The sequence below is a fragment of the Tachyglossus aculeatus genome, chromosome 17 (assembly GCF_015852505.1).
Source record: "Tachyglossus aculeatus isolate mTacAcu1 chromosome 17, mTacAcu1.pri, whole genome shotgun sequence".
NCBI lineage: Eukaryota > Metazoa > Chordata > Mammalia > Monotremata > Tachyglossidae > Tachyglossus > Tachyglossus aculeatus.
Genome location: NC_052082.1, coordinates 59,775,649 through 59,799,833, shown reverse-complemented (window position 1 = coordinate 59,799,833; position 24,185 = coordinate 59,775,649). Strand labels below are relative to the sequence as shown.

The following is a 24,185-nucleotide window of genomic DNA, read 5'->3' as shown; positions in this document are numbered from 1 at the left end:
TGCGGGCCCAGGGGAAGATGGGGACAAGCCGAGCACCGCTTCCAGGCAATGGCACAGACAATAGGGCTGCGGGGCCAAAGGCCACTTGGCCTGGGCCTAAAACTTTCCAGTTAAATCACAGAATCACCACCTGGCCAAGGAAACTGAACTTTGCCTTCAGAGGGCAGGATGACTCACCGGCGGGCGCACCGATACATCATCAAGTCCTTTGTTTGGGAGTTGGGGGAAGGGGAAGAGAAGAGGAAGGGAGGAATCGGAGGGAGGAAAGTTGGACCGTGGAGGCTCTCACGGTGGCCCAGCAACAAGAGATCAGAGAGAGGCGGGAGGTTGCAAGGGAAACAGGAAAAGCTCGGGATGTGCAGCTCATTGCTTCGGCCCCACTCGGTGCCCAATCTGCCATTACTGTGGCCCCGAATCCTCCAGTTTCCCGTCTGGGAGCCCCCAGAGAGCAAGAGCAGGGCAAACTGCAGGAAAGTCTCGGGGGGAAGGGTCAAGGGGGCTCTCTGTCACCTTCTGCCTGGGCCCCGCTCAGACTGGCCAGTGCCCATCTCCCCAACTCATTCATTTATTCAATCATATTTATTGAGCGCTTCCTATGTGCCGAGCACTGTACTGAGTGCTTGGGAAAGTACAATACAACAATAAACAGTGACACTCCCTGCCCACAACCAGCTTATAGTCTAGAAGAGGGGAGACAGACATCAATACAAATAAATAATAATAATAATGATGATGGCGTTTGTTAAGCACTTACTATGTGCAAAGCACTGTTCTAAGTGCTGGGGAGGATACAAGGTGATCAGGTTGTCCCACGTGGGGCTCACAGTCTTCATCCCCATTTTCCAGATGAGGTAACTGAGGCCCAGAGAAGTGAAGTGACTTGCCCAAAGTCACACAGCTGACAATTGGCGGAGCCGGGATTTGAACCCATGACCTCTGACTCCCAAGCCCATGCTCTGTCCACTGAGCCACGCTGCTTCTCAATAAATAAAGTTACAGATATGAACATAAGTGCTGTGGGGCTGGGAGGAAGAGCAAAGGGCGCAAGTCAGGGTGACGCAGAAGGGAGTGGGAGGTGAGGAAAAGTGGGGCTGAGTCTGGGAAGGCCTCTTGGAGGAGATGTGCCCTCAATAAGGCTATGAAGAGGGGGAGAGTCATTGTCTGGCAGGTCTGAGGAGGGAGGGCATTCCAGGCCAGAGGTAGGATGTGGGCTAGGGGTCGGCAACGAGATAGGGGAGATCGAGGCACAGAAAGTTAGCACTAGAGGAGCGACGCGTGCGGGCTGGGATGTAGAAGAAGAAAAGTGAGGTGAGGTAGGAGGGGGCAAGGTGATGGAATGTTTCAAAGCCAACGGTGGGGAGTTATCGTTTCATACAGAGGTGGATGGGCAACCACTGGAGTTTTTAGAGGAGGTGGGTGACATGTCCTGAACATTTCTATAGAAAAATGACCTGGGCGGCAGGGTGAAGTATAGACTGGAATGAGGAGGGACAGGCGGTTTGGGAGGTCAGCAAGGAGAATGATGCAGTAATCCAAGAGAGATAGGATGACTGATTGTATTAACATGGATGGAGAGGAAAGAGTGGATTTTAGCGATGTTGTGTGGGTGAGACATAGGATCTGATGATGGATTGAATATGTGGGTTGAATGACAGAGAGGAGTCAAGGTGAATGCCAAGGTTATGGGCTTGTGAGACAGGAAGGATGGTGGTGCCATCTACAGTGATGGGAAAGTCAGGGGCTGAGCCCTGTCCTAAGCACTTGGGAGAGTCCAATACAACAGAGTTGGGAACTTTTTCTTGGTATTTGAACCGAGCCCTGTACTAAGTGCTGGGGTAGGTATAAGATAATCATTTGGGACCCAGTCCCTGTCCCACATGAGGGTCACGGTGTAAGGGGGCGGGAGAACAGGTATTGAATCCCCATTTTACAGATGAAGATTCAGAGGCCCAGATGAGTGAAGTGACTTGGCCCAAGGTCACCCAGCAGGCAAGTGGCAGAGCCTGGATTAGAACCCGACTCCCCTGCTACCCAGGCCCAGGCTCTTTCTACTAAGGCCACGTTGTTCCAACTCACCAGGCTGAGCCCATCATCCAAAGTCCTAAAGCCAGCCCTTCCGCTATTGCTCAGCTCGGTAGACGGTGCCCTAGAGATGCAATCCCGCGCAGGTGTGCGGCGATTGCAAACTGCCGTGCAGAATCAGCCGGGTACTTTGCACTGATAACGAGTCTAAAGAAAAGGGAGGTGACGTGGGAGACCCGTGACTCCAATCGACCCCTGCTCCGGCCCGGGATCGGCCCGGACCCGGACGCAGCGAGAAGTCGATTTGGGGAATGCTGGGGTGGGTCCCTGCCATCGCCACAGCTGGGAATTCTCTGACTGCCGTTCTGCGCTGTGACAGGAGCGGGAAACCCCGCTTCTCCTTTTGTGGTCATCCTCCTCTCCGTCTTCTGTATTTGTGTTCTTCTCTACTGACATGTCCCTCACCGAGGCCCCTCACTCCTTATTCTTAGATTGTGGGAAGCGGTATGGCCTAGTGGCAAGAGCGTGGGCTTGGGAGTCAGAGTTCGTGGGTTCTGATCCTGACTCCACCATTTGTCTGCTATGTGACCTTGGGCATGTCACTTCACTTCTTCGTGCCTCAGTTACCTCATCTGTTAAATGGGGAATAAGAGTGTGACCCTCATGTGGGGCAGGGACTGTGTCCAACCTGATTATCTTGTATCTACCCCAGCGCTTACAAAAGGCACATGTAAGAGGCAGGAATGTCAACGAGGGGGCAGGTGGACAGGGACCATAACAGTGATAATGGAAGAACCATTAGCAAGATTATGGATTACAATAATTATAGTAATGATGGTATTTGTTAAGCGCTTACTATGTGCCAAACACTGTTCTAAGCGCTGGGGTAGATACAAGGTCATCAGGTTGTCCCACGTGGGGCTCACAGTCTTAATCCCCATTTTACCAAGTGAGGGAACTGAGGCCCAGAGAAGTGAAGTGACTTACCCAAAGTCACATAGCAGACAAGTGGCGGAGGCGGTATTAGAACCCATGACCTCTGACTCCCAAGCCCGGGCTCTTGCCACTAAGCCACGCTGCTTCTCTAATGGCAGAGGACAGGACTTTCTGGAGAAAGTATATCCACAGAGGCGCTATGAATCGGAAAAGACCTCATGACATTTGATAATACTAAGAGCTTACTAAGTGTCAAGCACTGTTCTAATCGCTGGGGCAATACAAGTTAATCAGGTTGGACATAGTCCCTGTCCCACATTGGGCTCACAGCCTTAATCCCCATTTTTTACAGATGAGGTAACTGAGGTCCAGAGAATAAAAATAACGGCATTTGTTAAGCGCTTATTATGGACCAGGTGCTATTGTAAGCACTGAGGGAGATACAAGAGGATCAGGCTGACCCACATGGGGCTCCCGGTCTTAATCTCCACTTTACAGATGAGGTCACTGAGGCCCAGAGAAGTAAAGTGACTTGCCCAAGATCACACAGCAGACATGTGGCGGATGGGGGATTAGAACCCATGACCTTCTGATTCCCAGGTCTGTGCTCTAGCCACTAGGCCATGCTGTTTCCCAACACGGACCGAGTGGGGCTGAGCCGCCCGGAGCCCCGATGCGGGGAGATGGGGCTGGGGCATCATTCCCTCTTAGCCGCCCTTTTCAATCAATCAATCAATCAATCAATCATATTTATTGAGCGCTTACTGCGTGCAGAGTACTGTACTAAGCGCTTGGGAAGTACAAGTTGGCAACATATAGAGACAGTCCCTACCCCACAGTGGGCTCACAGTCTAGAAGGAGGAGACAGAGAACAAAACCAAATAAATAGAGTAATAAATATGTACAAACATATATACATATATACAGGTGCTGTGGGGAAGGGAAGGAGGTAAGATGGGGGCGATGGAGAGGGGGACGACGGGGAGAGGAAGGAGGGGGCTGAGTGTGGGAAGGCCTCCTGGAGGAGGTGAGCTCTCAGTAGGGCCTTGAAGGAAGGAAGAGAGCTAGCTTGGCGGATGGGCAGAGGGATTGGGGGCATTCCGGGCCAGGGGGATGACGTGGGCCGGGGGTCGACGGCGGAACAGGCGAGAATGAGGCCTAATGGTGAGGAGATTAGCGAAGAGAAGCAGCGTGGCTCAGTGGAAAGAGCCCGGGCTTTGGAGTCAGAGGTCATGGGTTCGAATCCCGACTCTGCCACATGTCAGCTGTGTGATCTTGGGCAAGTCACTTAACTTCTCTGGGCCTCAGTTACCTCATCTGTAAAATGGGGATGAAGGCTGTGAGCCCCACGTGGGACAACCTGATCACCCTGTATCCTCCCCAGCGCTTAGAACAGTGCTTTGCACATAGTAAGCACTTAACCAATGCCATTATTATCATTATTATTAGCGGCAGAGGAGCGGAGGGTGCGGGCTGGGCTGGAGAAGGAGAGAAGGGAGGTGAGGTAGGGTTAATATGTTTTGTTTTGTTCTCTGTCTCCCCCTCCTAGACTGTGAGCCCGCTATTGGGTAGGGACCGTCTCTATATGTTGCCAACTTGTCCTTCCCGAGCGTTTAGTCCAGTGCTTTGCACACAGTAAGCGCTCAATAAATACGATTGAGTGAGTGAGGGGGCCCCCGCCCCCCGCCCCCAGAGGAGGGCACCGCCCGCCGCCGAGATGGGCTGGTCTGGATACTCACGCTCGCCCCCTGGCGGCCTCCGGGATGATCTGGTCTGGCTACTCACGCTCGCCCCCTGGCGGCCGCCGGGATGAGCTGGTTTGGCTACTCACGCTCGCCCCCTGGCGGCCGCCGGGATGAGCTGGTCTGGCTACTCACGCTCGCCCCCTGGCGGCCGCCGAGATGATCTGGTCTGGCTACTCCAGCTCGCCCTCTGGCAGTTGCCGAGATGATCTGGCTACTCCAGCTCGCCCCCTGGCGGCCGCCGAGATGGTCTGGCTACTCACGCTCGCCCCCTGCCGGCCGCCGAGATGGTCTGGCTACTCCAGCTCGCCCTCTGGCGGCCGCCGAGATGATCTGGCTACTCCAGCTCGCCCTCTGGCGGCCGCCGAGATGGTCTGGCTCCCCAAGCTCGCCCCCTGGCGGCCACCGAGATAATAATAATAATGATGGCATTTGTTAAGCTCTTACTGTGTGCAAAGCACTGTTCTAAGCGCTGGGGGGGGATACAATGTGATCAAGTTGTCCCACGTGGGGCTCACGGTCTTCATCCCCATTTTTACAGATGAGGTAACTGAGGCTCAGAGAAGTTAAGTGACTTGCCCAAGGTCACACAGCAGACTTGCGGTGGAGGCAGGATTCGAACCCATGACCTCTGACTCCCAAGCCCGGGCTCTTTCCACTGAGCCACGCTGCCCGCAGGCGGCTACAGGCGGGCCCGGGGCCGAAGTCGCCTTCGCTCCCCGGGTCCACTTGGCCTTTCGTTTTTGCGGCTCGCAGAGCGGACCCGACCAAATCAATCAATCAACCAATCAATCAATCGTATTTATTGAGCACTAACTGTGTGCAGAGCACTGTACTAAGCGCTTGGGAAGTACAAGTTGGCAACATATAGAGACAGTCCCTACCCAACAATCAATCAATCGTATTTATTGAGCGCTTACTGTGTGCAGAGCACAGTACTAAGCACTTAGGAAGTACAAGTTGGCAACATCTAGAGACAGTCCCTACCCAACAGTGGGCTCACAGTCTAGAAGGGGGAGACAGACAACAAAACCAAACATCTTAACAAAATAAAATAAATAGAATAGATATGTACAAGTAAAATAAATAAATAAATAGAGGAATAAATATGTACAAACATATATACATATATACAGGTGCTGTGGCCTCAGGCGATGGAGGCGGCGGTGGCGGGCAGAGCCCATGAAAGTCCCGTTGGGGGTCCTCCCTCTGACCTGTTCATCCCCTGAGCCCGTCCCCCTACACCCCCGGCCTGGGTCCTTCCCCGGAACTGCTGATTAAAGGAGCAACCAAAGTGGGAATAATGATAATAATAATAATTGAGGTATTTGAAAAGTGCTTTCTATGTGCCAGGCACTGTACTAAGCGCTGGGGCGGATCCAAGCAAATCGGGTTGGACACAGTCCCCGTCTCACATGAGGCTCACGGTCTCAATCCCCAGTTTACAGAGGAGGTAACTGAGGCCCAGAGAAATAATAATAATAATGATGGCATTTCTTAAGCGCTTACTGTGTGCAAAGCTCAATCCCCAGTTTACAGAGGAGGTAACTGAGGCGCAGAGAAATAATAATAATGATGATGGTATTTGTTAAGCGCTTACTGTGTGCAAAGCTCAATCCCCAGTTTACAGAGGAGGTAACTGAGGCCCAGAGAAATAATAATAATAATGATGGTATTTGTTAAGCGCTTACTGTGTGCAAAGCACTGTTCTAAGCCGTGGGGAGGCTACAAGGTGATCAGGTTTTCCCACGGGGGGCTCACAGTTTTAATCCCCATTTCCCAGATGAGGGAGCTGAGGCCCAGAGAAGTCAAGTGACTTGCCCAAAGTCACACAGCTGACAGTTGGCAGAGCCGGGATTTGAACCCATGACCTCTAACTCCAAAGTCCGGGCTCTTTCCACTGAGCCACGCTGCTTCTCTAAATGAAGGGAAATGAAGTGACGTTCCCAAGGTCACCCAGCAGACAGGTGGAGGAGCGGGAATTAGAACCCATGACCTTCTGAGTCCCAGGCCCGGGCTCTTCCCATTACGCCATGTGGCATAGTGGTTAATCTCCTTCTTATTTGTCCAGTCACAAGTGCCCCTTAAAGGGGATCTGCCCTGCAGGAGAGGAACCGGTTTTTCTCAATAAACGTGGCCTCAGGAGCTGAAGCCGACTGTGAGCCCACTGTTGGGTAGGGACTGTCTCTATATGGTGCCAACTTGGACTTCCCAAGCGCTTAGTACAGTGCTCTGCACGCAGTAAGCGCTCAATAAATACGATTGATTGATTGATTGGTTGAAAGGGGCCGCGAGCCGGACCACAACTGCCAAGGACTGGCCCACCACACCTAACGAGGGGCGCCGGGAAAACCACTAGCAATATAATGGACTCCTCCGGGCAGGGTGTCCGTCCCAAAGACTTTGTGTCTGGACAAAGCCTAAATCATCATTTACAGAGGAGGATTCTATCATTTTATATGCCGGTTTGTGGCTTTGTGTTCCGGCCACTGAGGCCCGGAGAAGTGAAGAACACTGTTCTCCCTCCTAGACTGTGAGCCCCCTGTGGGAGAGGGACTGCGTCCGACCTGGTTAAAGTGTATCTAATAATAATAATTAGGGTGTTTGTTAAGCGTTTACTATATGCTAAGCACAGTTTTAAGCGCTAGCGCGGACAGAGATCATCAGGCTGGACACTGTCCTTGTCCCACAGAGGGCTCACAGTCTCAATTCCCATTTTACAGATGAGGGAACTGAGGCCCGGAGAAGTGAAGTGACTTACAGAGGTCACAGTGCAGCCAAGTGGCGGGGTCGGAATTAGAACCCATGACCTCCTGACTCCAAGGCCACTAGGCCAAGCTGGTTCATGCTACCCCAGCGCTTAAAGCAGTGCTTGACACACAGTAAGCACTCACCAAAATGCTGCAATGTGTACTTCCCAAGCGCTTGGTACAGTGCTCTGCAAACAGTAAGCACTCAATAAATACGACTGAATGAATGAAATACTGAGAAGCAGTGTGGCTCAGTGAAAAGGGCCCCGGCTTTGGAGTCAGAGGTCACAGGTTCAAATCCCGGCTCCACCAATTGTCAGCTTTGTGACTTTGGGCAAGTCACTTCACTTCTCTTTGCCTCAGTTACCTCATCTGTAAAATGGGGATGATGACTGTGAGCCCCGCGTGGCTCACAGTCCCTGATCACTTTGTGTCCCCCCAGCGCTTAGAACAGTGCTTTGCACATAGCGCTTAACAAATGCTATTATTATTATTATTATTATTCTCTTTGCCTCAGTTACCTCATCTGTAAAATGGGGATGATGACTGTGAGCCCCGCGTGGGACAACCTGATCACTTTGTGTCCCCCCAGCGCTTAGAACAGTGCTTTACACATAGTTAGTGCTTCATAAATGCCATTATTATTATTATTGTTCTCTTTGCCTCAGTTATCTGTAAAAGGGGGTGAAGACTGTGAGGCCCCCGTGGCACAACCTGATCACCTTGTAACCTCCCCAGTGCTTTGAACAGTGCTTTACACATAGTTAGTGCTTCATAAATGCCATTATTATTATTATTGTTCTCTTTGCCTCAGTTATCTGTAAAAGGGGGTGAAGACTGTGAGCCCCCCGTGGCACAACCTGATCACCTTGTAACCTCCCCAACACTTAGAACAGTGCTTTACACATAGTTTGTGCTTAATAAATGCAATTATTATTATTATTATTCTCTTTGCCTCAGTTACCCCATCTGTAAAAGGGGATGAAGACTGTGAGCCCCCCGTGGCACAACCTGATCACCTTGTAACCTCCCCAGCGCTTAGAACAGTGCTTTACAATCAATTGTATTTATTGAGCGCTTACTGTGTGCAGATCATTGTACTAAGCGCTTGGGAAGTCCAAGTTGGCAACACATAGAGACAGTCCCTACCCAACAGCGGGCTCACAGTCTAGAAGGGGGAGACAGAGAACAAAACCAAACATACTAACAAAATAAAATAGAATAGCTATGTACAAGTAAAATAAATAGAGTAATAAATATGTGCAGACACATATACATATATCCAGGTGCTGTGGGGAAGGGATGGAGGTAAGATGGGGAGGATGGAGAGGGGGAGGAGGGGGAGAGGAAGGAAGGGGCTGAGTGTGGGAAGGCCTCCTGGAGGAGGTGAGCTCTCAGTAGGGCCTTGAAAGGAGGAAGAGAGTCAGCTTGGCAGATGGGCAGAGTTAGCGCTTAATAAATGCTACTATTATTATTATATATGTCTATATGTTTGTACATATTCATTTCTCTATTTATTTATTTTACTTGCACATATCTATTCTATTTATTCTATTTTCTTGGTATGTTTGGTTTTGTTCTCTGTCTCCCCCTTCTGGACTGTGAGCCCGTTGTTGGGTAGGGACCGTCTCTCGATGTTGCCGACTTGTACTTCCCAAGCGCTTAGTCCAGTGCTCTGCACACAGTAAGCGCTCAATAAATACGATTGATGATGATGATGATGATGATGATGATGATTATTAAAAAAACCCCAAAACGTGGAGCCCCACCCGGCTGCCAACGTCAAGCTCGCGCGCCCGCGACGCCTCCGTCACGCCCCGCCCCGCCCCGCCCCGCCCCCCCTTCTTCCCAGTGACCTTCACGGCGCGCTGAGGGGGAGGGAGGCGGGAAGGGAAGGGCCTCTCCAGCCGTGCTCATTGGCCCCGGGCGACGAAGGCGGCCTCCGATTGGCCCCGGGCGGCGGCGGCGGTGCCTTCCGCTTGGCTCCCGGCGATGGACTGGCCGCTGATTGGCCAGTGGGGGTGGGGGCGGCCGCCGATTGGCCACAGGCGGTGGGGGAGGCCGCCGATTGGCCACAGGCGGTGGGGGAGGCCGCTGATTGGCAGATCCCGGTCTGTATCTGTTTCGCTGCCGTCGTCCTTGGTCGCCACCGCCGCCGCCGCCATCAGCCCGCCGCGATGCCGCGTGGGAGCCGAAGCCGCACTTCCCGGGTGCCCCCCCCCGGCCAGGTGAGCGGACGCCCCCGCATTGATCGATCGATCGATTGATTGATTGTTGATATGTTCCCCCTTCTAGACTGTGAGCCCACTGGTGGGTAGGGGCCGTCTCTAGATGTTGCCAACTTGTACTTCCCAAGCGCTTAGTACGGTGCTCTGCACACAGTAAGCGCTCAATAAATACGATTGATTGATTGATTGATCCCCCCCCCCCCCCCCCGCCTCCGGGGAAACGGGGGGCTGCGGCCGCATTGACGCGGCGGGGCCGGGATCACCGCGCACTAACCGGGGCCTGCTAGCGGGTGACACCGCTCGGGCCCTGTTCGTTCGGTCGTATTTTTGAGCGATTCGTGTGTGCAGAGCACTGTACTGAGCGCTTGGGACACTATAGTTCAGCAACAAAGAAAAACAGTCCCTCCCCACGACGGGTTACGGTCTGGGAGGGTGGAGACAGACATTAAAACAAGTTAATAATAATAATAACGGTATTTATTAAGCGCTTACTATGTGCAAAGCACTGTTCCAAGCGCTGGGGAGGTTACAAGGTGATCAGGTTGTCCCACGGGGGGCTCACAGTCTTCAATCAATCAATCGTATTTATTGAGCGCTTACTGTGTGCAGAGCACTGTACTAAGCGCTTGGGAAGTACAAGCTGGCAACATATAGAGACAGGCCCTACCCAACAGTGGGCTCACAGTCTGAGGGAACTGAGGCACAGAAAAGTGAAGTGACTTGCCCAAAGTCACAGAGCTGACAATTGGCAGAGCCGAGATTTGAACCCGTGACCTCTGACTCCAAAGCCCGGGCTCTTTCCACTGAGCCACACTGCTTCTCTGGCATCAGAGAAGTTATCAGGCATCAGTATAAATAAACAGAATTAGAGGTACAGATACACCTCAGAACAAGTCAAGCAGGCATAACGGTAAATGAGTAGCCCCGTCGGGGCCCTGACCCCCCGCCTTGTGTCCCGCAGCCGCGCCCCGCCGATGAGAGCCGTCGCCCGGCCCGCACCCGCCGCCCAGCCCCCGGCCCCCGCCCCGCAGGCCGCCGTGGCCGCGCCCGCCGCCCCTCGTCAGCCCGGCCTCATGGCCCAGATGGCCACCACGGCGGCCGGCGTGGCCGTGGGCTCGGCCGTGGGCCACACCCTGGGCCATGCCCTCACCGGAGGCTTCGGCGGCAGCGGCGGAGCCGAGCCCGCCAAGCCCGACATCACTTACCAGGTGAGAAGGCCCGGGACCCGTCGCCCTGGCCGGTCCCCCTCGTGCTTTGTCTCCATCCCCCAACCCTAAACCCCGGCAGAAGGCCTTGGGGACCCCGCAAATCTGCTGGATCTTGGTACAGCGCTCTGCACACCGTAAGAGCTCAAATACGATAGATTGAAATCCGATTGCTCGGTAAGTTCTTCTGAATTCTAAAACGGTGCCCAGCGTACAGTAAGCACGCAGTAACTGAGGTTGCCCCCGCAGGAGACTGAAAAAACCCTTTTCCCACTGTCGGGAGCAATAATGGCTTTACATATCGCCCCCCCCCCCGCCCCGAGTCTTCCTGCTTAAAGTTGAGGGTATGGTGACCGGGTGAAGCCCCCTCTCTTGGCAGGAGCCCCAGGGCACACAACCACCAGCCTACCAGGCGGCACAGCAGCAGACCCAGTTCAGCCCCTGCCACTATGAGATGAAGCAGTTCCTGGAATGCGCCCAGAACCAGGGGGACCTCAAGCTGTGTGAAGGCTTCAGCGAGGTGCTTAAGCAGTGCCGGTTTGCAAACGGTGAGTAGCCCATCTGGCCAAAGGAAGGTGTAGGCCTTGTTGGTTGGGGGCCGGGTCTGGGGTGGGCCCAGGGAGCTCGCCCAGGTTGCTGTCCGCCCCCGCAGCCTGACATCTCCACAAGATCTGGGGCCAGTTGTGAGGAGGCTTTGGAGGGCCTTATAGTTGAGGCTTAACTCTAGTTCAGTGCGAGATGATGAAAGAGCATCAATTTAAGGCCCAACCAACTTCAGTAGCCAGAGAAAGGTATCACCACGCTGGATTGGAGTTTAATCTTTCTGGGAAGCGGCGGAGGGGTGGTCTTTACCGCTCTGCTTTGCTTCCCCAGGGGCAGAGGTGGGTTTGGGGCTCCCCTCAGGTGTGACCTGTCACCAAACTGCACCCTCCCTTCATGCCCAAACTCTCCAGTTATGCAGTTACCTTTCTGTTTTGCATAGGTTTGGCCTAAGCAGGATCTTCAGTTGAAGACCAAGAATCCAACGCTGAAGACCAATCTCGCTAACATAAAAACAGAATCGATTGTAAATGATAATAGATGTTTGCAGTTTTACCAGTGAATCTGCCTCACCGTTCACTAGGCTGTGTCTCAGAGCCCAGCGCCCCAGGGGACTGAGGAGTTGATCCATCGCTTGGAAGAGGCTGGGGCTGGGTAGATAGGGTTAATGTGATCTCATTGTAATGCTTTGCCCTGATATAACTGTTGATGGAAAACACATTTAAATTATAATTACTTCCTTAAATAAAGTGATTTCTCTGTGGATGTGTTTTTGTTTTTAAAGAATGGTATTTAAGCGCCTATGTGACAAGCAGTGTGGTGGGTGACTTGATAGCGTAGGACGTGTTGCTTCAGGTTGGGGTGGGATGGATTTATGGGAAGGAGGGAGGGAGGGCCATAAATTGGTGAGGAGAAAGGCTGGCACGGGCGGTGGGTGGGGGAAGGGGGAGGCTGATCCCTAAGCAGGAGGACAACCGGTGTCTCCAAGTGACCAGGCTCCGCCGGGCAGGACCCCGGCCTCAAACTCAACTGGACTCTCCCAAGTGGTGAGTATGGGGCCCTTGGCACACGGGAGGGGTCCCATTAAAAACGCCAAGATTGTGCCACGGTGAGCATTAGGGTTTGTCCCTGCCTGGGCTCCTGGGGGCCGCTCTGGTGCTTGCTCCTTGGCTAGTAGACCTGGTGCCCGGTGGTCAGGTTGCTTAGGAAGATGGAGCAGTTTGCGGATCCTAGGAATCCTCACTCAGAAGAAGCAGGCCCTGGTGGGTGGGGGGGACACGAACGTGACCAAAGTCCACAAAGTCATGAAGAGGGTGGACATCAAATCCCACCCCACCAGGGCGAGGGCCATCCGCGAGAACCGAAGGCACTCGGCTTCAGAACAAACAGCGGGACTCGGTGACATAGGGAGCTGTGAGGTCAGAACCACTGCAGGGACCCAGATCCAGGGATGTGGTTTTTGAACTGGCTCATGAAGGAAGAGTTAGGGGTGTTGGGGTTGGGCTGGTCACTGTAGGGAGAATTAGAGGGTCTGGCTGGGCCATTCTGATGACAAAGCCCCAGGCTGAGGTGACCGGGAGGTTGCAGCTAGATTGATCACACTGGTCCAAAGAGCTGTTCTTTCAAAAATTCAAACACAGTAACTCACCGACCTGGCCGAGGAGCGCCGGCTGGGCTGTCATCGTCGCCTGGAGAAGAGACGGTGTTGTCTGGGGAAGGCACCAACTACCCAGCACCCTGTCAGTGAGGTTTACGAGGCGTTGGTTGGAAACTGTAGCAGACACCCCGATGCAGCCGGACGGAAGGTTTAGTGCTCCAGCACCGTTGATCTCGTTGTCAGAAACATTTACCTGCTGGAGGCAAACACTAAGCACTATCAATCAATTAACTGTATTTATTGAGCGCTTACTGTGTGCAGAGCACTGTACTAAGCGCTTGGGAAGTACAAGATGGCAGCGTATAGAGACGGTCCCTACCCAACAGTGGGCTCACAGTCTAAAAGGAGGAGACAGAGAACGAAACCAAACATACTAATAGAATAGATATGCACAAGTAAAATAAATAAATAGAGTAATAAATATGTACAGGCATATATACATATATACAGGTGCTGTGGGGAAGGGAAGGAGGTAAGATGGGATGGAGAGGGGGCCGAGGGGGAGAGGAAAGAAGATGCTTGGGAGTGTACCAAGAGGTACAAGACGGCCCTGCACCTCCAAAAGCTTATTAATCAATCAATGGTATCTGTTGAACACTTTCTGGGTGCAGAGCACTATACTAAGCTCTTGGGGGAGTACAATACAACACAGTTGGTAGAAGTGATCCCTGCCGACAAGCTTGTCGGAGTAGAAAACACACTAAAATGACAGAGAGGGGAGTAATGGTTGCCCTTCATACTTGACCACTGATGGTGAAGTTCACCTAAGCTCAATCCATCAACGGTCTTTATTAAGCACTTACCGTGTGCAGAGCACTGCGCTAAGTGCTTGGGGAAGTACAATATGATCACTGTGCTGAGCACTTTGTACAATCAATAGATGTGATCCCCGGCCTCCAATATCTAACAGTGAAGTGGGGGTAGATTGCGTGGAAGAGTGTGTGAGAGTGTGTGTGTGTGCTTGCGGGGGGGTGGGAATGGGCGGTTTTAACCCCCAGCCCCACCCCAACCATTCCTCCTGTACGGAGTGTGGTGTTCCTGCATCGGCAGGATAAGGGTAAAGGGTTGAAGCCCAACCCCACTGAGGTCACTCTCCCAGAAAACCCAGGCTCCACCCACCCTCCCGTCCCGTCCCCCAGTCCCCCCCACACTGTCCTGTCCCCCTCTCCCCCCGGCCCCGCCACGCCTGGCCGGGCTCCCGGTTTGGGACTGCAAACTATTTCTGGCTCTCCTGGTCCGCACTGACCCAGAGCGCCCGGGAGAGCAGGCCGGTGGGACAGGGGGGAAATCTCCAAGCTCCTAGGGGTGTGGAAGGGTCCCCAGGGCCTCCGTCCCCCAACCCGGGGGCCTGGCCCAACGACGAGACATCCCCGGGGGGACAGGTGAGTGCCTAACGGCTGGGGACGCTCCGTGGGCCCCAGTGCCTGTACCGGTGGAGCATGCCACTGGGATGGGGTGGGGTGGTGGGCGGAGGGGGGTGGGAAACCAGCTTTCGCGGACACCTGGCTAACTGGGGGCTTCCCTGCATGGGTGGGAAGGGTAGAGGTGGGAGAGGGCAGGGGCTGTGCTGGAGATGGCCCTCATCTTGACTCCTCCACTTACCTGCTGTGTGACCTCCGGTCACTTCACTTCTCTGGGCCTCTGTTTCCTCTGCTGTAAAAAAGGGGTTGAAATCCCTGTTCTTCCTTCCCCTTAGGCTGGGCTGGGAGCTCCGTGTTGCACAGGGACCGTGTCTGGCAGATTATCTTGCATCTACCCCAGTGTTTAGTACAGTGCTTGGCACATAGAAAGCACTTAGCCAATACTAAACTGAGATCAATTTATCCCTCGGACCGGCTTGAGGTGGGCTATGGGCAACTTGGCACAGGAAGTGGGGGCCTGGGGCCGAGCCGGAGGGACCCTGGCCTTCCGGGGCGGGCGGGCTGGGAGTACCTGCCAGGGGGTCCCAGGCCCCAGCCCACCTGGATCTGCCCTGAAGGGAAGACCAGGATCCCACGATCCCAGGAGGTGGGAGGAAGAGGCGGACCAGCCAGGGCCTAGCTAGGACAGATGGTCCAGTGGTCTGGTCACAGGGCAAGGCGAGGGACTGAGCAGTCAGCAGCCCTCAGAGACAGGTGACCGTCAAGTGGCCGGCTAAGGTCGTGTGGGAGCTGGGGATGAGAGGTGAAATTCTAGGTCACCTGCAATGGGCTGTGCGGGGGAGGGGAGACCCGGCGGGAGGGTGGGCCCGAGGGCCCCGGCCCGTTCCCTGGGCCAGGCCCAGCAGGGACTTACCAGGTTGGGGAATGAGAAGGGGAGCGGGAACTGGGAGCAGCGGCTGCAATGGGCCGGCAGGAGCGCGTTAGACAGCGATTGAGCCAGGTGCCGAGGTCGAGAGAAGTTTCACGAGTCGTGGGCTTCAGCAGTGGCCAGCCGGTCGGGCACTGGGTTTGCAGCGAGTGAGGCGTGAGGCAGGCGGCAGGGGCTGCCCAGCACCCCTCCACACACGCACGCACCCCAGGCCCATGGCGGGGGGCACCCAGGCCCATGGCGGGGGGCACCCAGGCCGGTGAGGCTGGAGTTGGTGTTCCAAATCCTCCTCAGGTTACCAAGCACCAGGCCGGGCCTCCGGGAGCAGCTGCTGGGGAAAGTTTTGACCGGTCAGCAGTTTCCGGCCCAGGGCTCTGCCGGGGGTGGGGCTGACCCGGGCCAGCCGCCGGGACAGGGAGGAGAGACCGGTGTCCCTCCCTCTGACAGACCTCCGCCTAGCGTTGTCCCTCACTCTCTGCTCCTGGGGGGGAGGGGCGACCCAGCCCAAACTGAACCCCTCGAAGGGTTCAGGGTGCTGTTGGGGCTTCTGAATAAACAGGGCCAATGCCCCTCCCCATTCACTCTGCTCAGTCCCTGGAAACAAGGTCACGGTCTGACCGGTGCCAGGAACAGGGGACGAGAACGGCCGCTGGAAATGGGCTCCAGGAATGGGCCCGCCTCAATCTCAAAACTGCAGTCCTGGCCGGGGTCTCCCAATCCTCACCCCGAAGGACCCCAGTCAGGTCTGCACCCTCCCTCTGATTCCCCCGATCCACTCCGGTCTGAACGCCCGGAGAAACGGGAACCCCAGACTGGGTCCTTGGGAGGGGGCATCGGCCGATGCCAACCTGGGCCCCCAGAACCCGGCTGGACCAAGGCCAGCAGTCTCTGCATCCTTGTTCAAGAAATGACGAGCCAGAGCCCCGCCCACCCCCTGCCCCCTGGGCCTGCCCTCTTCCTGCCCCATGGGTCTACCTGCCCTCCCCGCAGCCCCATCTACCCCAGCCCGGAGATCTCACTGCCGGGACCAGTGGCTCAGGAATGGGCAATCTGCAGGTAGCTGGTGGACTGTGGGCTGGGGCCGCCCGGGCTGTGCTAAACCAGGGATGGGTAGCTCCGTGGGTCCAGTCCAGGAAGCCAAGAGTGGGGTGGGGTTGCAGAGACACTAACACCGCCTCCAAATTCCTTACCTTCCCCTTGACCAAAATCCCACCTCAGGGTAATTATCTCCTTCAGGCTGAGGGCCCATCCGCCCTGGAAACCCCTCCCTCTTCCTGGCCTGGCCTCTCCTCCTTCCCTGGGACTGCAGAATCCTCGAGGGCAGGAATCCAGTCTACTGGCCGTTGTGGTCTCTCAAGTACTCAGTACAGAGCCCCACACAAAGGAAGGCACACAGTAAATCCAACATTGATCAATCTTGTCCCCGTTCAGAGCCGCGCCGGGGGAACCTGTCAGGCCCATCTGGGTCCAGCCAAGCCCTCTGTCACCCTCCCCTATCGAGCCCCTGACACTCTGGCCCCGGCCTCCGTGGGGTCACTGACTCCACGGCGAGCGTCTTGCCGGGTGACCAGTGAGGCACCATGACCCGCGAAGAAAGTCCTCCTGACACCTCATCCGCCCAGGGCTTCTACGCCAAGTATGAACCCAAGGAGATCCTGGGGAGGTAAGGACCCCCTCCCCCCGATGCTAACCCCCATCCCCACTTCCCAGCCCAGGCTCCAGCAGCCCCCTCCCCATCCCACCAGGCACAGCTTAGCAGTGATCTACCCAAGACTTCTGCCTCCAATAATAATAATAATAATAATAATAATAGTGTTTTTAAGTGCTTACTATGTGCAAAGCACTGTTCACAGTTCTTTTAGACTGTGAGCCCACTGTTGGGTAGGGACTGTCTCTACATGTTGCCAACTTGTACTTCCCAAGCGCATAGTACAGTGCTCTGCACACAGTAAGTGCTCAATAAATACGATTGATTGATTGATTCTAAGCGCTGGGGAGGTTACAAGGTGATCAGATTGTCCCATGGGGGGCTCACAGTCTTCATCCCCATTTTACAGATGAGGTAACTGAGGCCCAGAGAAGTTAAGTGACTTACCCAAAGTCACACAGCTGACAATTGGCAGTAAGGATTTGAACCCCTGACCTTTGACTCTAAAGCCCGGGCTCTTTCCACTGCGCCACGCTGCTTCTCAGATTCCCTACGCCTCACAGGCTCACTGTCGGGGGAGAGGGGAACGGGTTATTTCATCCTCGGCCATTAGGACTCAGGTCTCCCACCTCCCAGCCCCGCGCTCTTTCCGCTCGGCCACCCCCGAGGCCGGCGGCCTGGCCACCTCCTCGCCCGGGAGGGCTGCTCCGGCCCCCGGCCCCTGCCCTAACCACAGAGACTCCCCCAAAAGCCCCCTGTTCCACCTGCCCCGCACCCCCACCCTTCCGGTCCCCAAACCCCCGCCGGCCCCAAGCCCCAACAGGGTCGTCCGACCCTCAGGGGCGTGAGCAGCGTCGTGCGCCGCTGCATCTACAAGCCGACGGGCCAGGAGTACGCGGTGAAGATCATCGACATCACGGCGGGAAACCTGCAGCCGGACGAGGTCCGGGAGCTGCGCGAGGCCACCCTCAAGGAGATTGATATCCTGCACAAGGTCTCCGGACACCCCAACATCAGTGAGTGCTCCAGCCCTGGGTGGCCCTGTGGGGGCGAAGGGCGGTCTCTCGGCCTCCCGGGGGATTCCAGGACCGGGAGGGGGAACACCCCCAACATCAGTGGGTACCTGAGACCCGGCCAGCCCTGTGGGGGGGTCGTCCTGGCGCCGGGAGGGGGAACGCCCTGAAGCTCGTCCCCCAAACCCCCACCGGAGGCCTGGTTGGGCAGTGCCTGCCCTCACCCAGAGGTCTAGTGACCCAGTCAGCTTTTCCATTGCAGTCCAGCTGAAGGACACATACGAGACCAACACCTTCTTCTTCCTCGTATTTGACCTGTGAGTTTTGAGCTCTCCGGATCCCGGCAGGGACACGTGCGTCCCCAGGGATGATCCCGTGAGCCCCCCCGCCCTCTCTCCCTGCTCCCCGACCCCTGGCAGGAAGCAGACATGTCCCCAGGGATGCGTCCGGGACTGTCCGCCCCATCTCCCTGCTCCACCGGCCCCTGCCAAGGAATACACATCCCCAGGGATGAGTCCATGACCCCTTCACCCAATCTCCTGGCAGAGAACCCAGGTGTACTCAGGGAAAGACTCCATGACCCCTCTCCTCCTGACATATCCCAGTTGGTGGGAGCTTGACTGCAGCCACTCCAGCACCCAGGGTCCCCGAACCCAGGCTCGACTATCTAACCTTGGCCGGGAACTCGTCCCGGGACTCCTCTTCTTACTGCCTCAGCACCTGTGGCAGCAGTTTGGTGGAAGGGCAGGGAATGGTGGAAGGGAAAAGGATGGTCCCCACACTCCAGGGGCCAAGCCTCATAGTGAGATCACCCCCGACCCTGGACCTGGGAAGACAAGGAGGGGTTCCTGGGCTGGGGTTCAGTGTGAGTCCTCCTCCCAGAAGTTGCAAGGATCGGGGTGGGGGAAGGAGTGCAGTCCTACTAGACAAACCCAGAGGAGCACTCCACCACCAAGTCCTCCCCAGCCACTTCCCTCCTCTCTGTGGGAACTGGGGGGCGGGGCCCAAACGCCAACATTCACCCAATATTCCTGAGTCCTCGATGCTTTGAGGTGAGACTGCATGCCCCCCTACTCATCCAGGCTGAGGAGCTCCAAGGGAAGTGAAGGAATGCTCCCAGGGCAGCGCAAGAATGTTCCCGGGGCAGCACAGGAGTGCTCCCAGGAGAGCCAGATTGTCCCTGTTCAGCTCTTCACTGAACAGAGCCTCTTCCCACCTCCTTCTGCCCACTTCCAGTACCCAGCCTGGCAGGCACTTGCCCTGGGAGAGGGGGCAGACCAGAGGCTCTGCTCCAGGGCCTGGGGGGGAGGGGACTGGGCACTGGGCAGGTGTGACCAGGTTGTGGCCCGGGCAGGATGAAGAGGGGAGAGCTGTTCGATTACCTCACCGAGAAGGTCACCCTGAGTGAGAAGGAAACCAGGTGAGGGGAGGAGGCCACGGCCCGGGCCCCAGCAGCCCCCAGCCCCGTCACCCCATCCTCTGGGGGAGGTGTGGGAATGTGGGAGTGTGTGTCTGAGGGTCTGGGGAGAGCATCTACAGCAGGCATGGACCATGCAGAAGTGCTAGGGTCCCTCAGCATGACGTCCAAAGAACGACACTGTAGAAAGCCCCGCGATCCTGTCCCCGGAGGGCTCACGTTCTTCCAGGTGGGTCATGGGAGTGTCGCCCAAGGAGACATGCAACGTCCTTCCCTTCCTTCTCTGCCCCCTCAGTCTGCTGGCCACATGTAGCAAGAGCTCATACTTGAAAGCCCTTTGGCACAAATATTCAAGTAGATTGTCCTCTTTACCACCGCCTGAGACAGTGTGGCCTAGTGGAGAGGCCACAAGCCTGGGAGTCAGGAGGACAAGTCCGCCACTTGTCTGCTGTGTGACCTTGGGCAAGTCACTTCACTTCTCTGCCCCTCAGTTACCTCATCTATAAAATGGGGATTAAGGCTGCGAGCCCTATGTGGGGCAGGGACTGTGTCCAACCCGATTTACTTGTATCCAGCCCGGTGCTTAGAACAGTGCCCGGCACATGGTTTGCGCTAAACAAATTCCACAATCATCATTATTATTCTTAATAAGGAAGCCACAGGTCAGCTAACAGGTGGTCAGCTCCACCTCTGTCTGCAGGGTCCCTATTCAATTTTCAACTGTTGCCAGCCAGAGTCTCTCTCTCTCTCTCTTGGTATCCCCAGTATTAGCTCCTTCATGGGGGAGCTGGTCCCCCTGGAAACAGGAAGCTCCCTCATCAGGAGCACCTCCCAGATAACCCTCTCCTCACCCAACATGCTCCAATAATAGTAATATTAATAATAATGGCATTTATTAAGCGCTTACTATGTGCAAAACACTGTTCTAAGCGCTGGGGAGGTTACAAGGTGATCAGGTTGTCCCACGGGGGGGCTCAGTCTTAATCCCCATTTTACAGATGAGAGAACTGAGGCCCAGAGAAGTTAAGTGACTTGCCCAAAGTCACACAGCTGACAATTGGCAGAGCAGGGACTTGAACCCATGATCTCTGACTCCAAAGCCTGTGCTGTTTCCAGAGCCACGCTGCTTCTCTAACACCTCCAACACCTCCCAGATAACCCTTTCCTATCCCAGTATGCTCCGACACCTCCCGGATAACTCTTTCCTCACCCAACCTGCCCCACCATCTGCCCACCCCCGACCCCCAGAAAGATCATGCGGGCTCTGCTTGGAGTCGTCCAGTACCTCCACTCCCTCAACATCGTGCACCGGGACCTCAAGCCCGAGAACATCCTCCTGGATGACGACATGAACATCAAACTCACCGACTTCGGCTTCTCCTGCCAGTTGGCCCAGGGCGTGAGGCTCCGAGGTGAGCGAGAGAACGGCACCGAGGTGGACGGGCCTCCAGCTCCGAGGGCAGGTTGAGGTCGCAATGGAGAGAGGGTGGGGTCTGGGTGGGTTTTCTGGAGGGACCCGGTAGCCCCCACCTCCTTTCACCTCCCAACACCTTCCTGCCGGGCAGAGGTGTGTGGCACCCCCAGCTACCTGGCCCCCGAGATCCTGGAGTGCTCCATGGACGAGAACCACCGGGGCTACGGGAAGGAGGTGGACCTGTGAGTAGCTGCAGAGGGAGGGGCAAAGAGGGACCAAGGGAAGACTGGGGAACGGCTGGGAGAGGAAGGAGGGGATGTGGGTGGATGGGAATAAACTGGACAGGCCCATGTCCCTCAGCGTGGCTCGGTGGAAAAAGCCCGGGCTTTGGAGTCAGAGATCAGGGGTTCAAATCCCACCTCTGCCAATTGTCAGCTGAGTGACTTTAGCCAAGTCACTTCACTTCTCTGGGCCTCAGTTCCCTCATCTGGAAAATGGGGATTAAAACTGAGCCCCCTGTGGGACAACCTGATGACCTTGTAACCTCCCCAGCGCTTAGAACAGTGCTTTGCACATAGTAAGCGCTTAATAAATACCATCATTATTATTATTATGTCCAGGATTTGGGACAAGAGGGGCTGGAAGTGCCTGGTATCTTGCCAGAGCAGATGGGGCCTCGTCTGCTGCTTCTTTCCTGTCACCCCCAGTGCTGCCCCCTCAGCCCCAGTGTCAGCAGCTCAGCCCCCCTGGGTGACGCCATCGCCCGCCCCACAGCTCAGCCTCCCAATGAGCCCACCTCCAGTTCTAGCAGCTCAGCCCCCCAATAATAATAATAATAACGGCATTTATCAAGTGCTTACTATGTGCAAAGCACTGTTCTAAGCGCTGGGAAGGTTACAAGGTGATCAGGTTGTCCCACGGGGAACTCACAGTCTTAATCCCCATTGTACAGATGAGGTAACTGAGGCCCAGAGAAGTGAAGTGACTTGCCCAAAGTCACACAGCTGACAATTGGTGGAGCCGGGATTTGAAGCCATGACCTCTGACTCCAAAGCCCGGGCTCTTTCCACTGAGCCACGCTGCTTCTCTAATACCATCCCTGGCTCAACTCCCAGTGACACCGCCCCCTCAACCCCAGGGCTGGCTGCCCCCCCCATCCCCATTACAACACTGTCCGCCCTATGGCCCAGCCTCCTGGGGGTACCACCCCCTTATCAGCCCCCAGGACTGGCAGCTCAGCCCCCCGGTGATCCCATCCCCCAGTGATGCCATCCCCTGGCTCAGCCCACTGATGCCACCCCCCTCTCACCCCGATGAGATGACCCGGTCCCCTGCTCTGAGGTTGACCCCCCCCCCCCCACCGCCCCCCGTGACCGCGGCGCCCCAACCAGGTGGAGCACGGGGGTGATCATGTATACGCTGCTGGCCGGGTCCCCCCCTTTCTGGCACCGGAAGCAGATGCTGATGCTGCGCATGATCATGGTCGGCAACTACCAGTTCGGCTCCCCGGAGTGGGACGACCGCTCGGACACAGTCAAGGACTTGGTAGGCCGAGGGGGGCGGGAAAGGGACGCCACCGAGTCCATCCAGGGAGTAACCAGGGTCCCGACCCCTGCAGATCTCCCGCTTCCTGGTGGTGAACCCGCAGCGACGCTGCTCGGCGGAGGAGGCCCTGGCTCACCCCTTCTTCCAGCAGTACGTGGCCCAGGAGGTGCGACACTTCAGTCCCTTCCGCAAGTTCAAGGTTCGTACGGACCGACAGGCGGGGCGGGGGGCCGGAACACCGGGACCCTATTGCCCGGCCTCGGGGTTTAGGGTTAATAGTCATTTTGCTAGCTGTTAAGGCTTACTATGTGCCAGGCACTGTTCTAAGCGCTGTGGGGGATACAAGCAAATTGGGTTGGACACAGTCCTTGTCCCACTTGGGGCTCCCAACTTTGGAGTCCCTGTAATGGGTCCCGGAGGACATAGGTGCCCAGGAAAAGAGGGGCCTTTGAAAAGTCATCCAGTCTATCCCCCTGCCTTCAGGTAGAAACACAACTAACCATCCGGCTGCCATGACAAGAACCCCACCTGCGGGTAAAGACTGCCAGGGAGAGTTGTTCCTCGAGGTTGAAGAGCCGGAAACAGCCTTCATTCTGTCTATGCTTAATCCCTCAGGCTGCCCTTTAGGCTCATTTCTGGTTTTTCGTTTCCATGACAACCTCGGGGACCCCCCCCAAACACACACATTCCTCACAGTGCTGGTTGGGGAGGGAGAAGCAACTTCAGAGACCCCCGCTCCCACCCACGGCAGGCCCAGGCTGGCCTTGGGGAGCCTGCCTATGCCTGCCTCCTCAGGGCCACCCCCGCCTCCCACCTCCTCAGGTGATGGCGCTGACTGTCCGGGCCGCCGTGCGCATCTACTACCAGTACCGCAGGGCAAAGCCCGTGACCCGGGCCATCGTCATCCGTGACCCCTACGCCCTGAAGCCGCTGCGCAAGCTCATCGACGCCTGCGCTTTCCGCATCTACGGCCATTGGGTCAAGAAGGGGCAGCAGCAGAACCGGGCGGCCCTGTTTGAGAACACGCCCAAGGCCATGCTGCTGGCCCTGGCAGAGGAGGCCTGCTGAGAACCAGCACGGAGAGTGGGCAGGCAGACATAGACGCCCAGGCCGGGGATAGGGAGGACCAGACGTCCAGATGGGGGATAGGGAGGCCCAGACCTCCAGATGGGGGATAGGGAGGCTGAGGTAGACGCCCAGACGGGGGATAGGGAGGCTGAAACAGAAAAACAGATGGGGGATAGGGAAGCCCACGCGCCCAGACAGTGGGGTAGGGAGGGGCCGAACAAGTGCTTATGGCAAGTAAAAGACCAAGTTCAAGACATGTGGAAACTAATCAAAAATTAAAACACAAAAATTGGGCTTGCACGCCAAGGGCCGAACCAACTCAAAAATTCCGGGCCCGTAAAGAAGACCAGAGGGCAGAGTCCATTCAGGTCGGCACCAACGCGGGTGCCAAAGCCCTGGAGAGGTGGATCTCACACAGTTCGCAGTGCCGCCCCCCGCCCCCGCCGCCCCAGGCTGCCGGCCACACCCTTGCAAGGTGGCGTGGTTATTTCCCCGAGCCCAGCCAGCTGGGGGACGTGGAGATGGCCTCCAAACCGGGGCTGGTTTGGCGGGGGCAGTTCCAACCAGCCCAGAGCACTCCCACCTGTGATCATGGGGTGCTGGAAGAGCCGGGTCTGAATCCTGGACCATCCTGTTAGCCGTGGGACCTTAGGGTGGGCTGGCTTTGTCCTTCCTGCTGCAAACTAGGGAGGGAGGGAGACGGCTCCTGCC

General features: G+C 56.1%; 2 protein-coding genes across 2 annotated transcripts; both read left to right on the top strand.

Annotated features, from left to right (window-relative positions):
* The first annotated feature begins 4,859 nt into the window (after nt 1–4,859).
* On the top strand, nt 4,860–12,188 carry CHCHD2 (coiled-coil-helix-coiled-coil-helix domain containing 2). Its single transcript, XM_038758860.1, has 6 exons — nt 4,860–5,072; nt 9,386–9,471; nt 9,556–9,678; nt 10,640–10,886; nt 11,263–11,431; nt 11,866–12,188. The coding sequence occupies exons 1-6, from the start codon at nt 4,860–4,862 to the stop codon at nt 11,874–11,876; spliced, it is 849 nt and encodes a 282-aa protein (XP_038614788.1). The 3' UTR covers nt 11,877–12,188.
* A 2,095-nt stretch (nt 12,189–14,283) lies between these two features.
* On the top strand, nt 14,284–23,730 carry PHKG1 (phosphorylase kinase catalytic subunit gamma 1). Its single transcript, XM_038759453.1, has 10 exons — nt 14,284–14,462; nt 16,801–17,032; nt 17,858–18,033; nt 18,293–18,347; nt 19,385–19,450; nt 20,696–20,859; nt 21,013–21,103; nt 22,253–22,406; nt 22,480–22,605; nt 23,229–23,730. The coding sequence occupies exons 2-10, from the start codon at nt 16,950–16,952 to the stop codon at nt 23,472–23,474; spliced, it is 1,161 nt and encodes a 386-aa protein (XP_038615381.1). The 5' UTR covers nt 14,284–14,462; nt 16,801–16,949; the 3' UTR covers nt 23,475–23,730.
* The last annotated feature ends 455 nt before the right edge of the window (nt 23,731–24,185 follow it).

Coding starts and splice junctions, on each gene's coding strand:
- PHKG1 (XM_038759453.1), top strand. CDS start 16,950: ATGACCCGCGAAGAAAGTCCTCCTGACACCTCATCCGCCCAGGGCTTC. Junction 20,860..21,012: donor CCAGGGCGTGAGGCTCCGAG/GTGAGCGAGAGA, acceptor CCTGCCGGGCAG/AGGTGTGTGGCACCCCCAGC. Junction 22,407..22,479: donor CGGACACAGTCAAGGACTTG/GTAGGCCGAGGG, acceptor CGACCCCTGCAG/ATCTCCCGCTTCCTGGTGGT.
- CHCHD2 (XM_038758860.1), top strand. CDS start 4,860: ATGATCTGGTCTGGCTACTCCAGCTCGCCCTCTGGCAGTTGCCGAGAT. Junction 9,472..9,555: donor CCGCTGATTGGCCAGTGGGG/GTGGGGGCGGCC, acceptor GCTGATTGGCAG/ATCCCGGTCTGTATCTGTTT. Junction 9,679..10,639: donor GGGTGCCCCCCCCCGGCCAG/GTGAGCGGACGC, acceptor TGTGTCCCGCAG/CCGCGCCCCGCCGATGAGAG.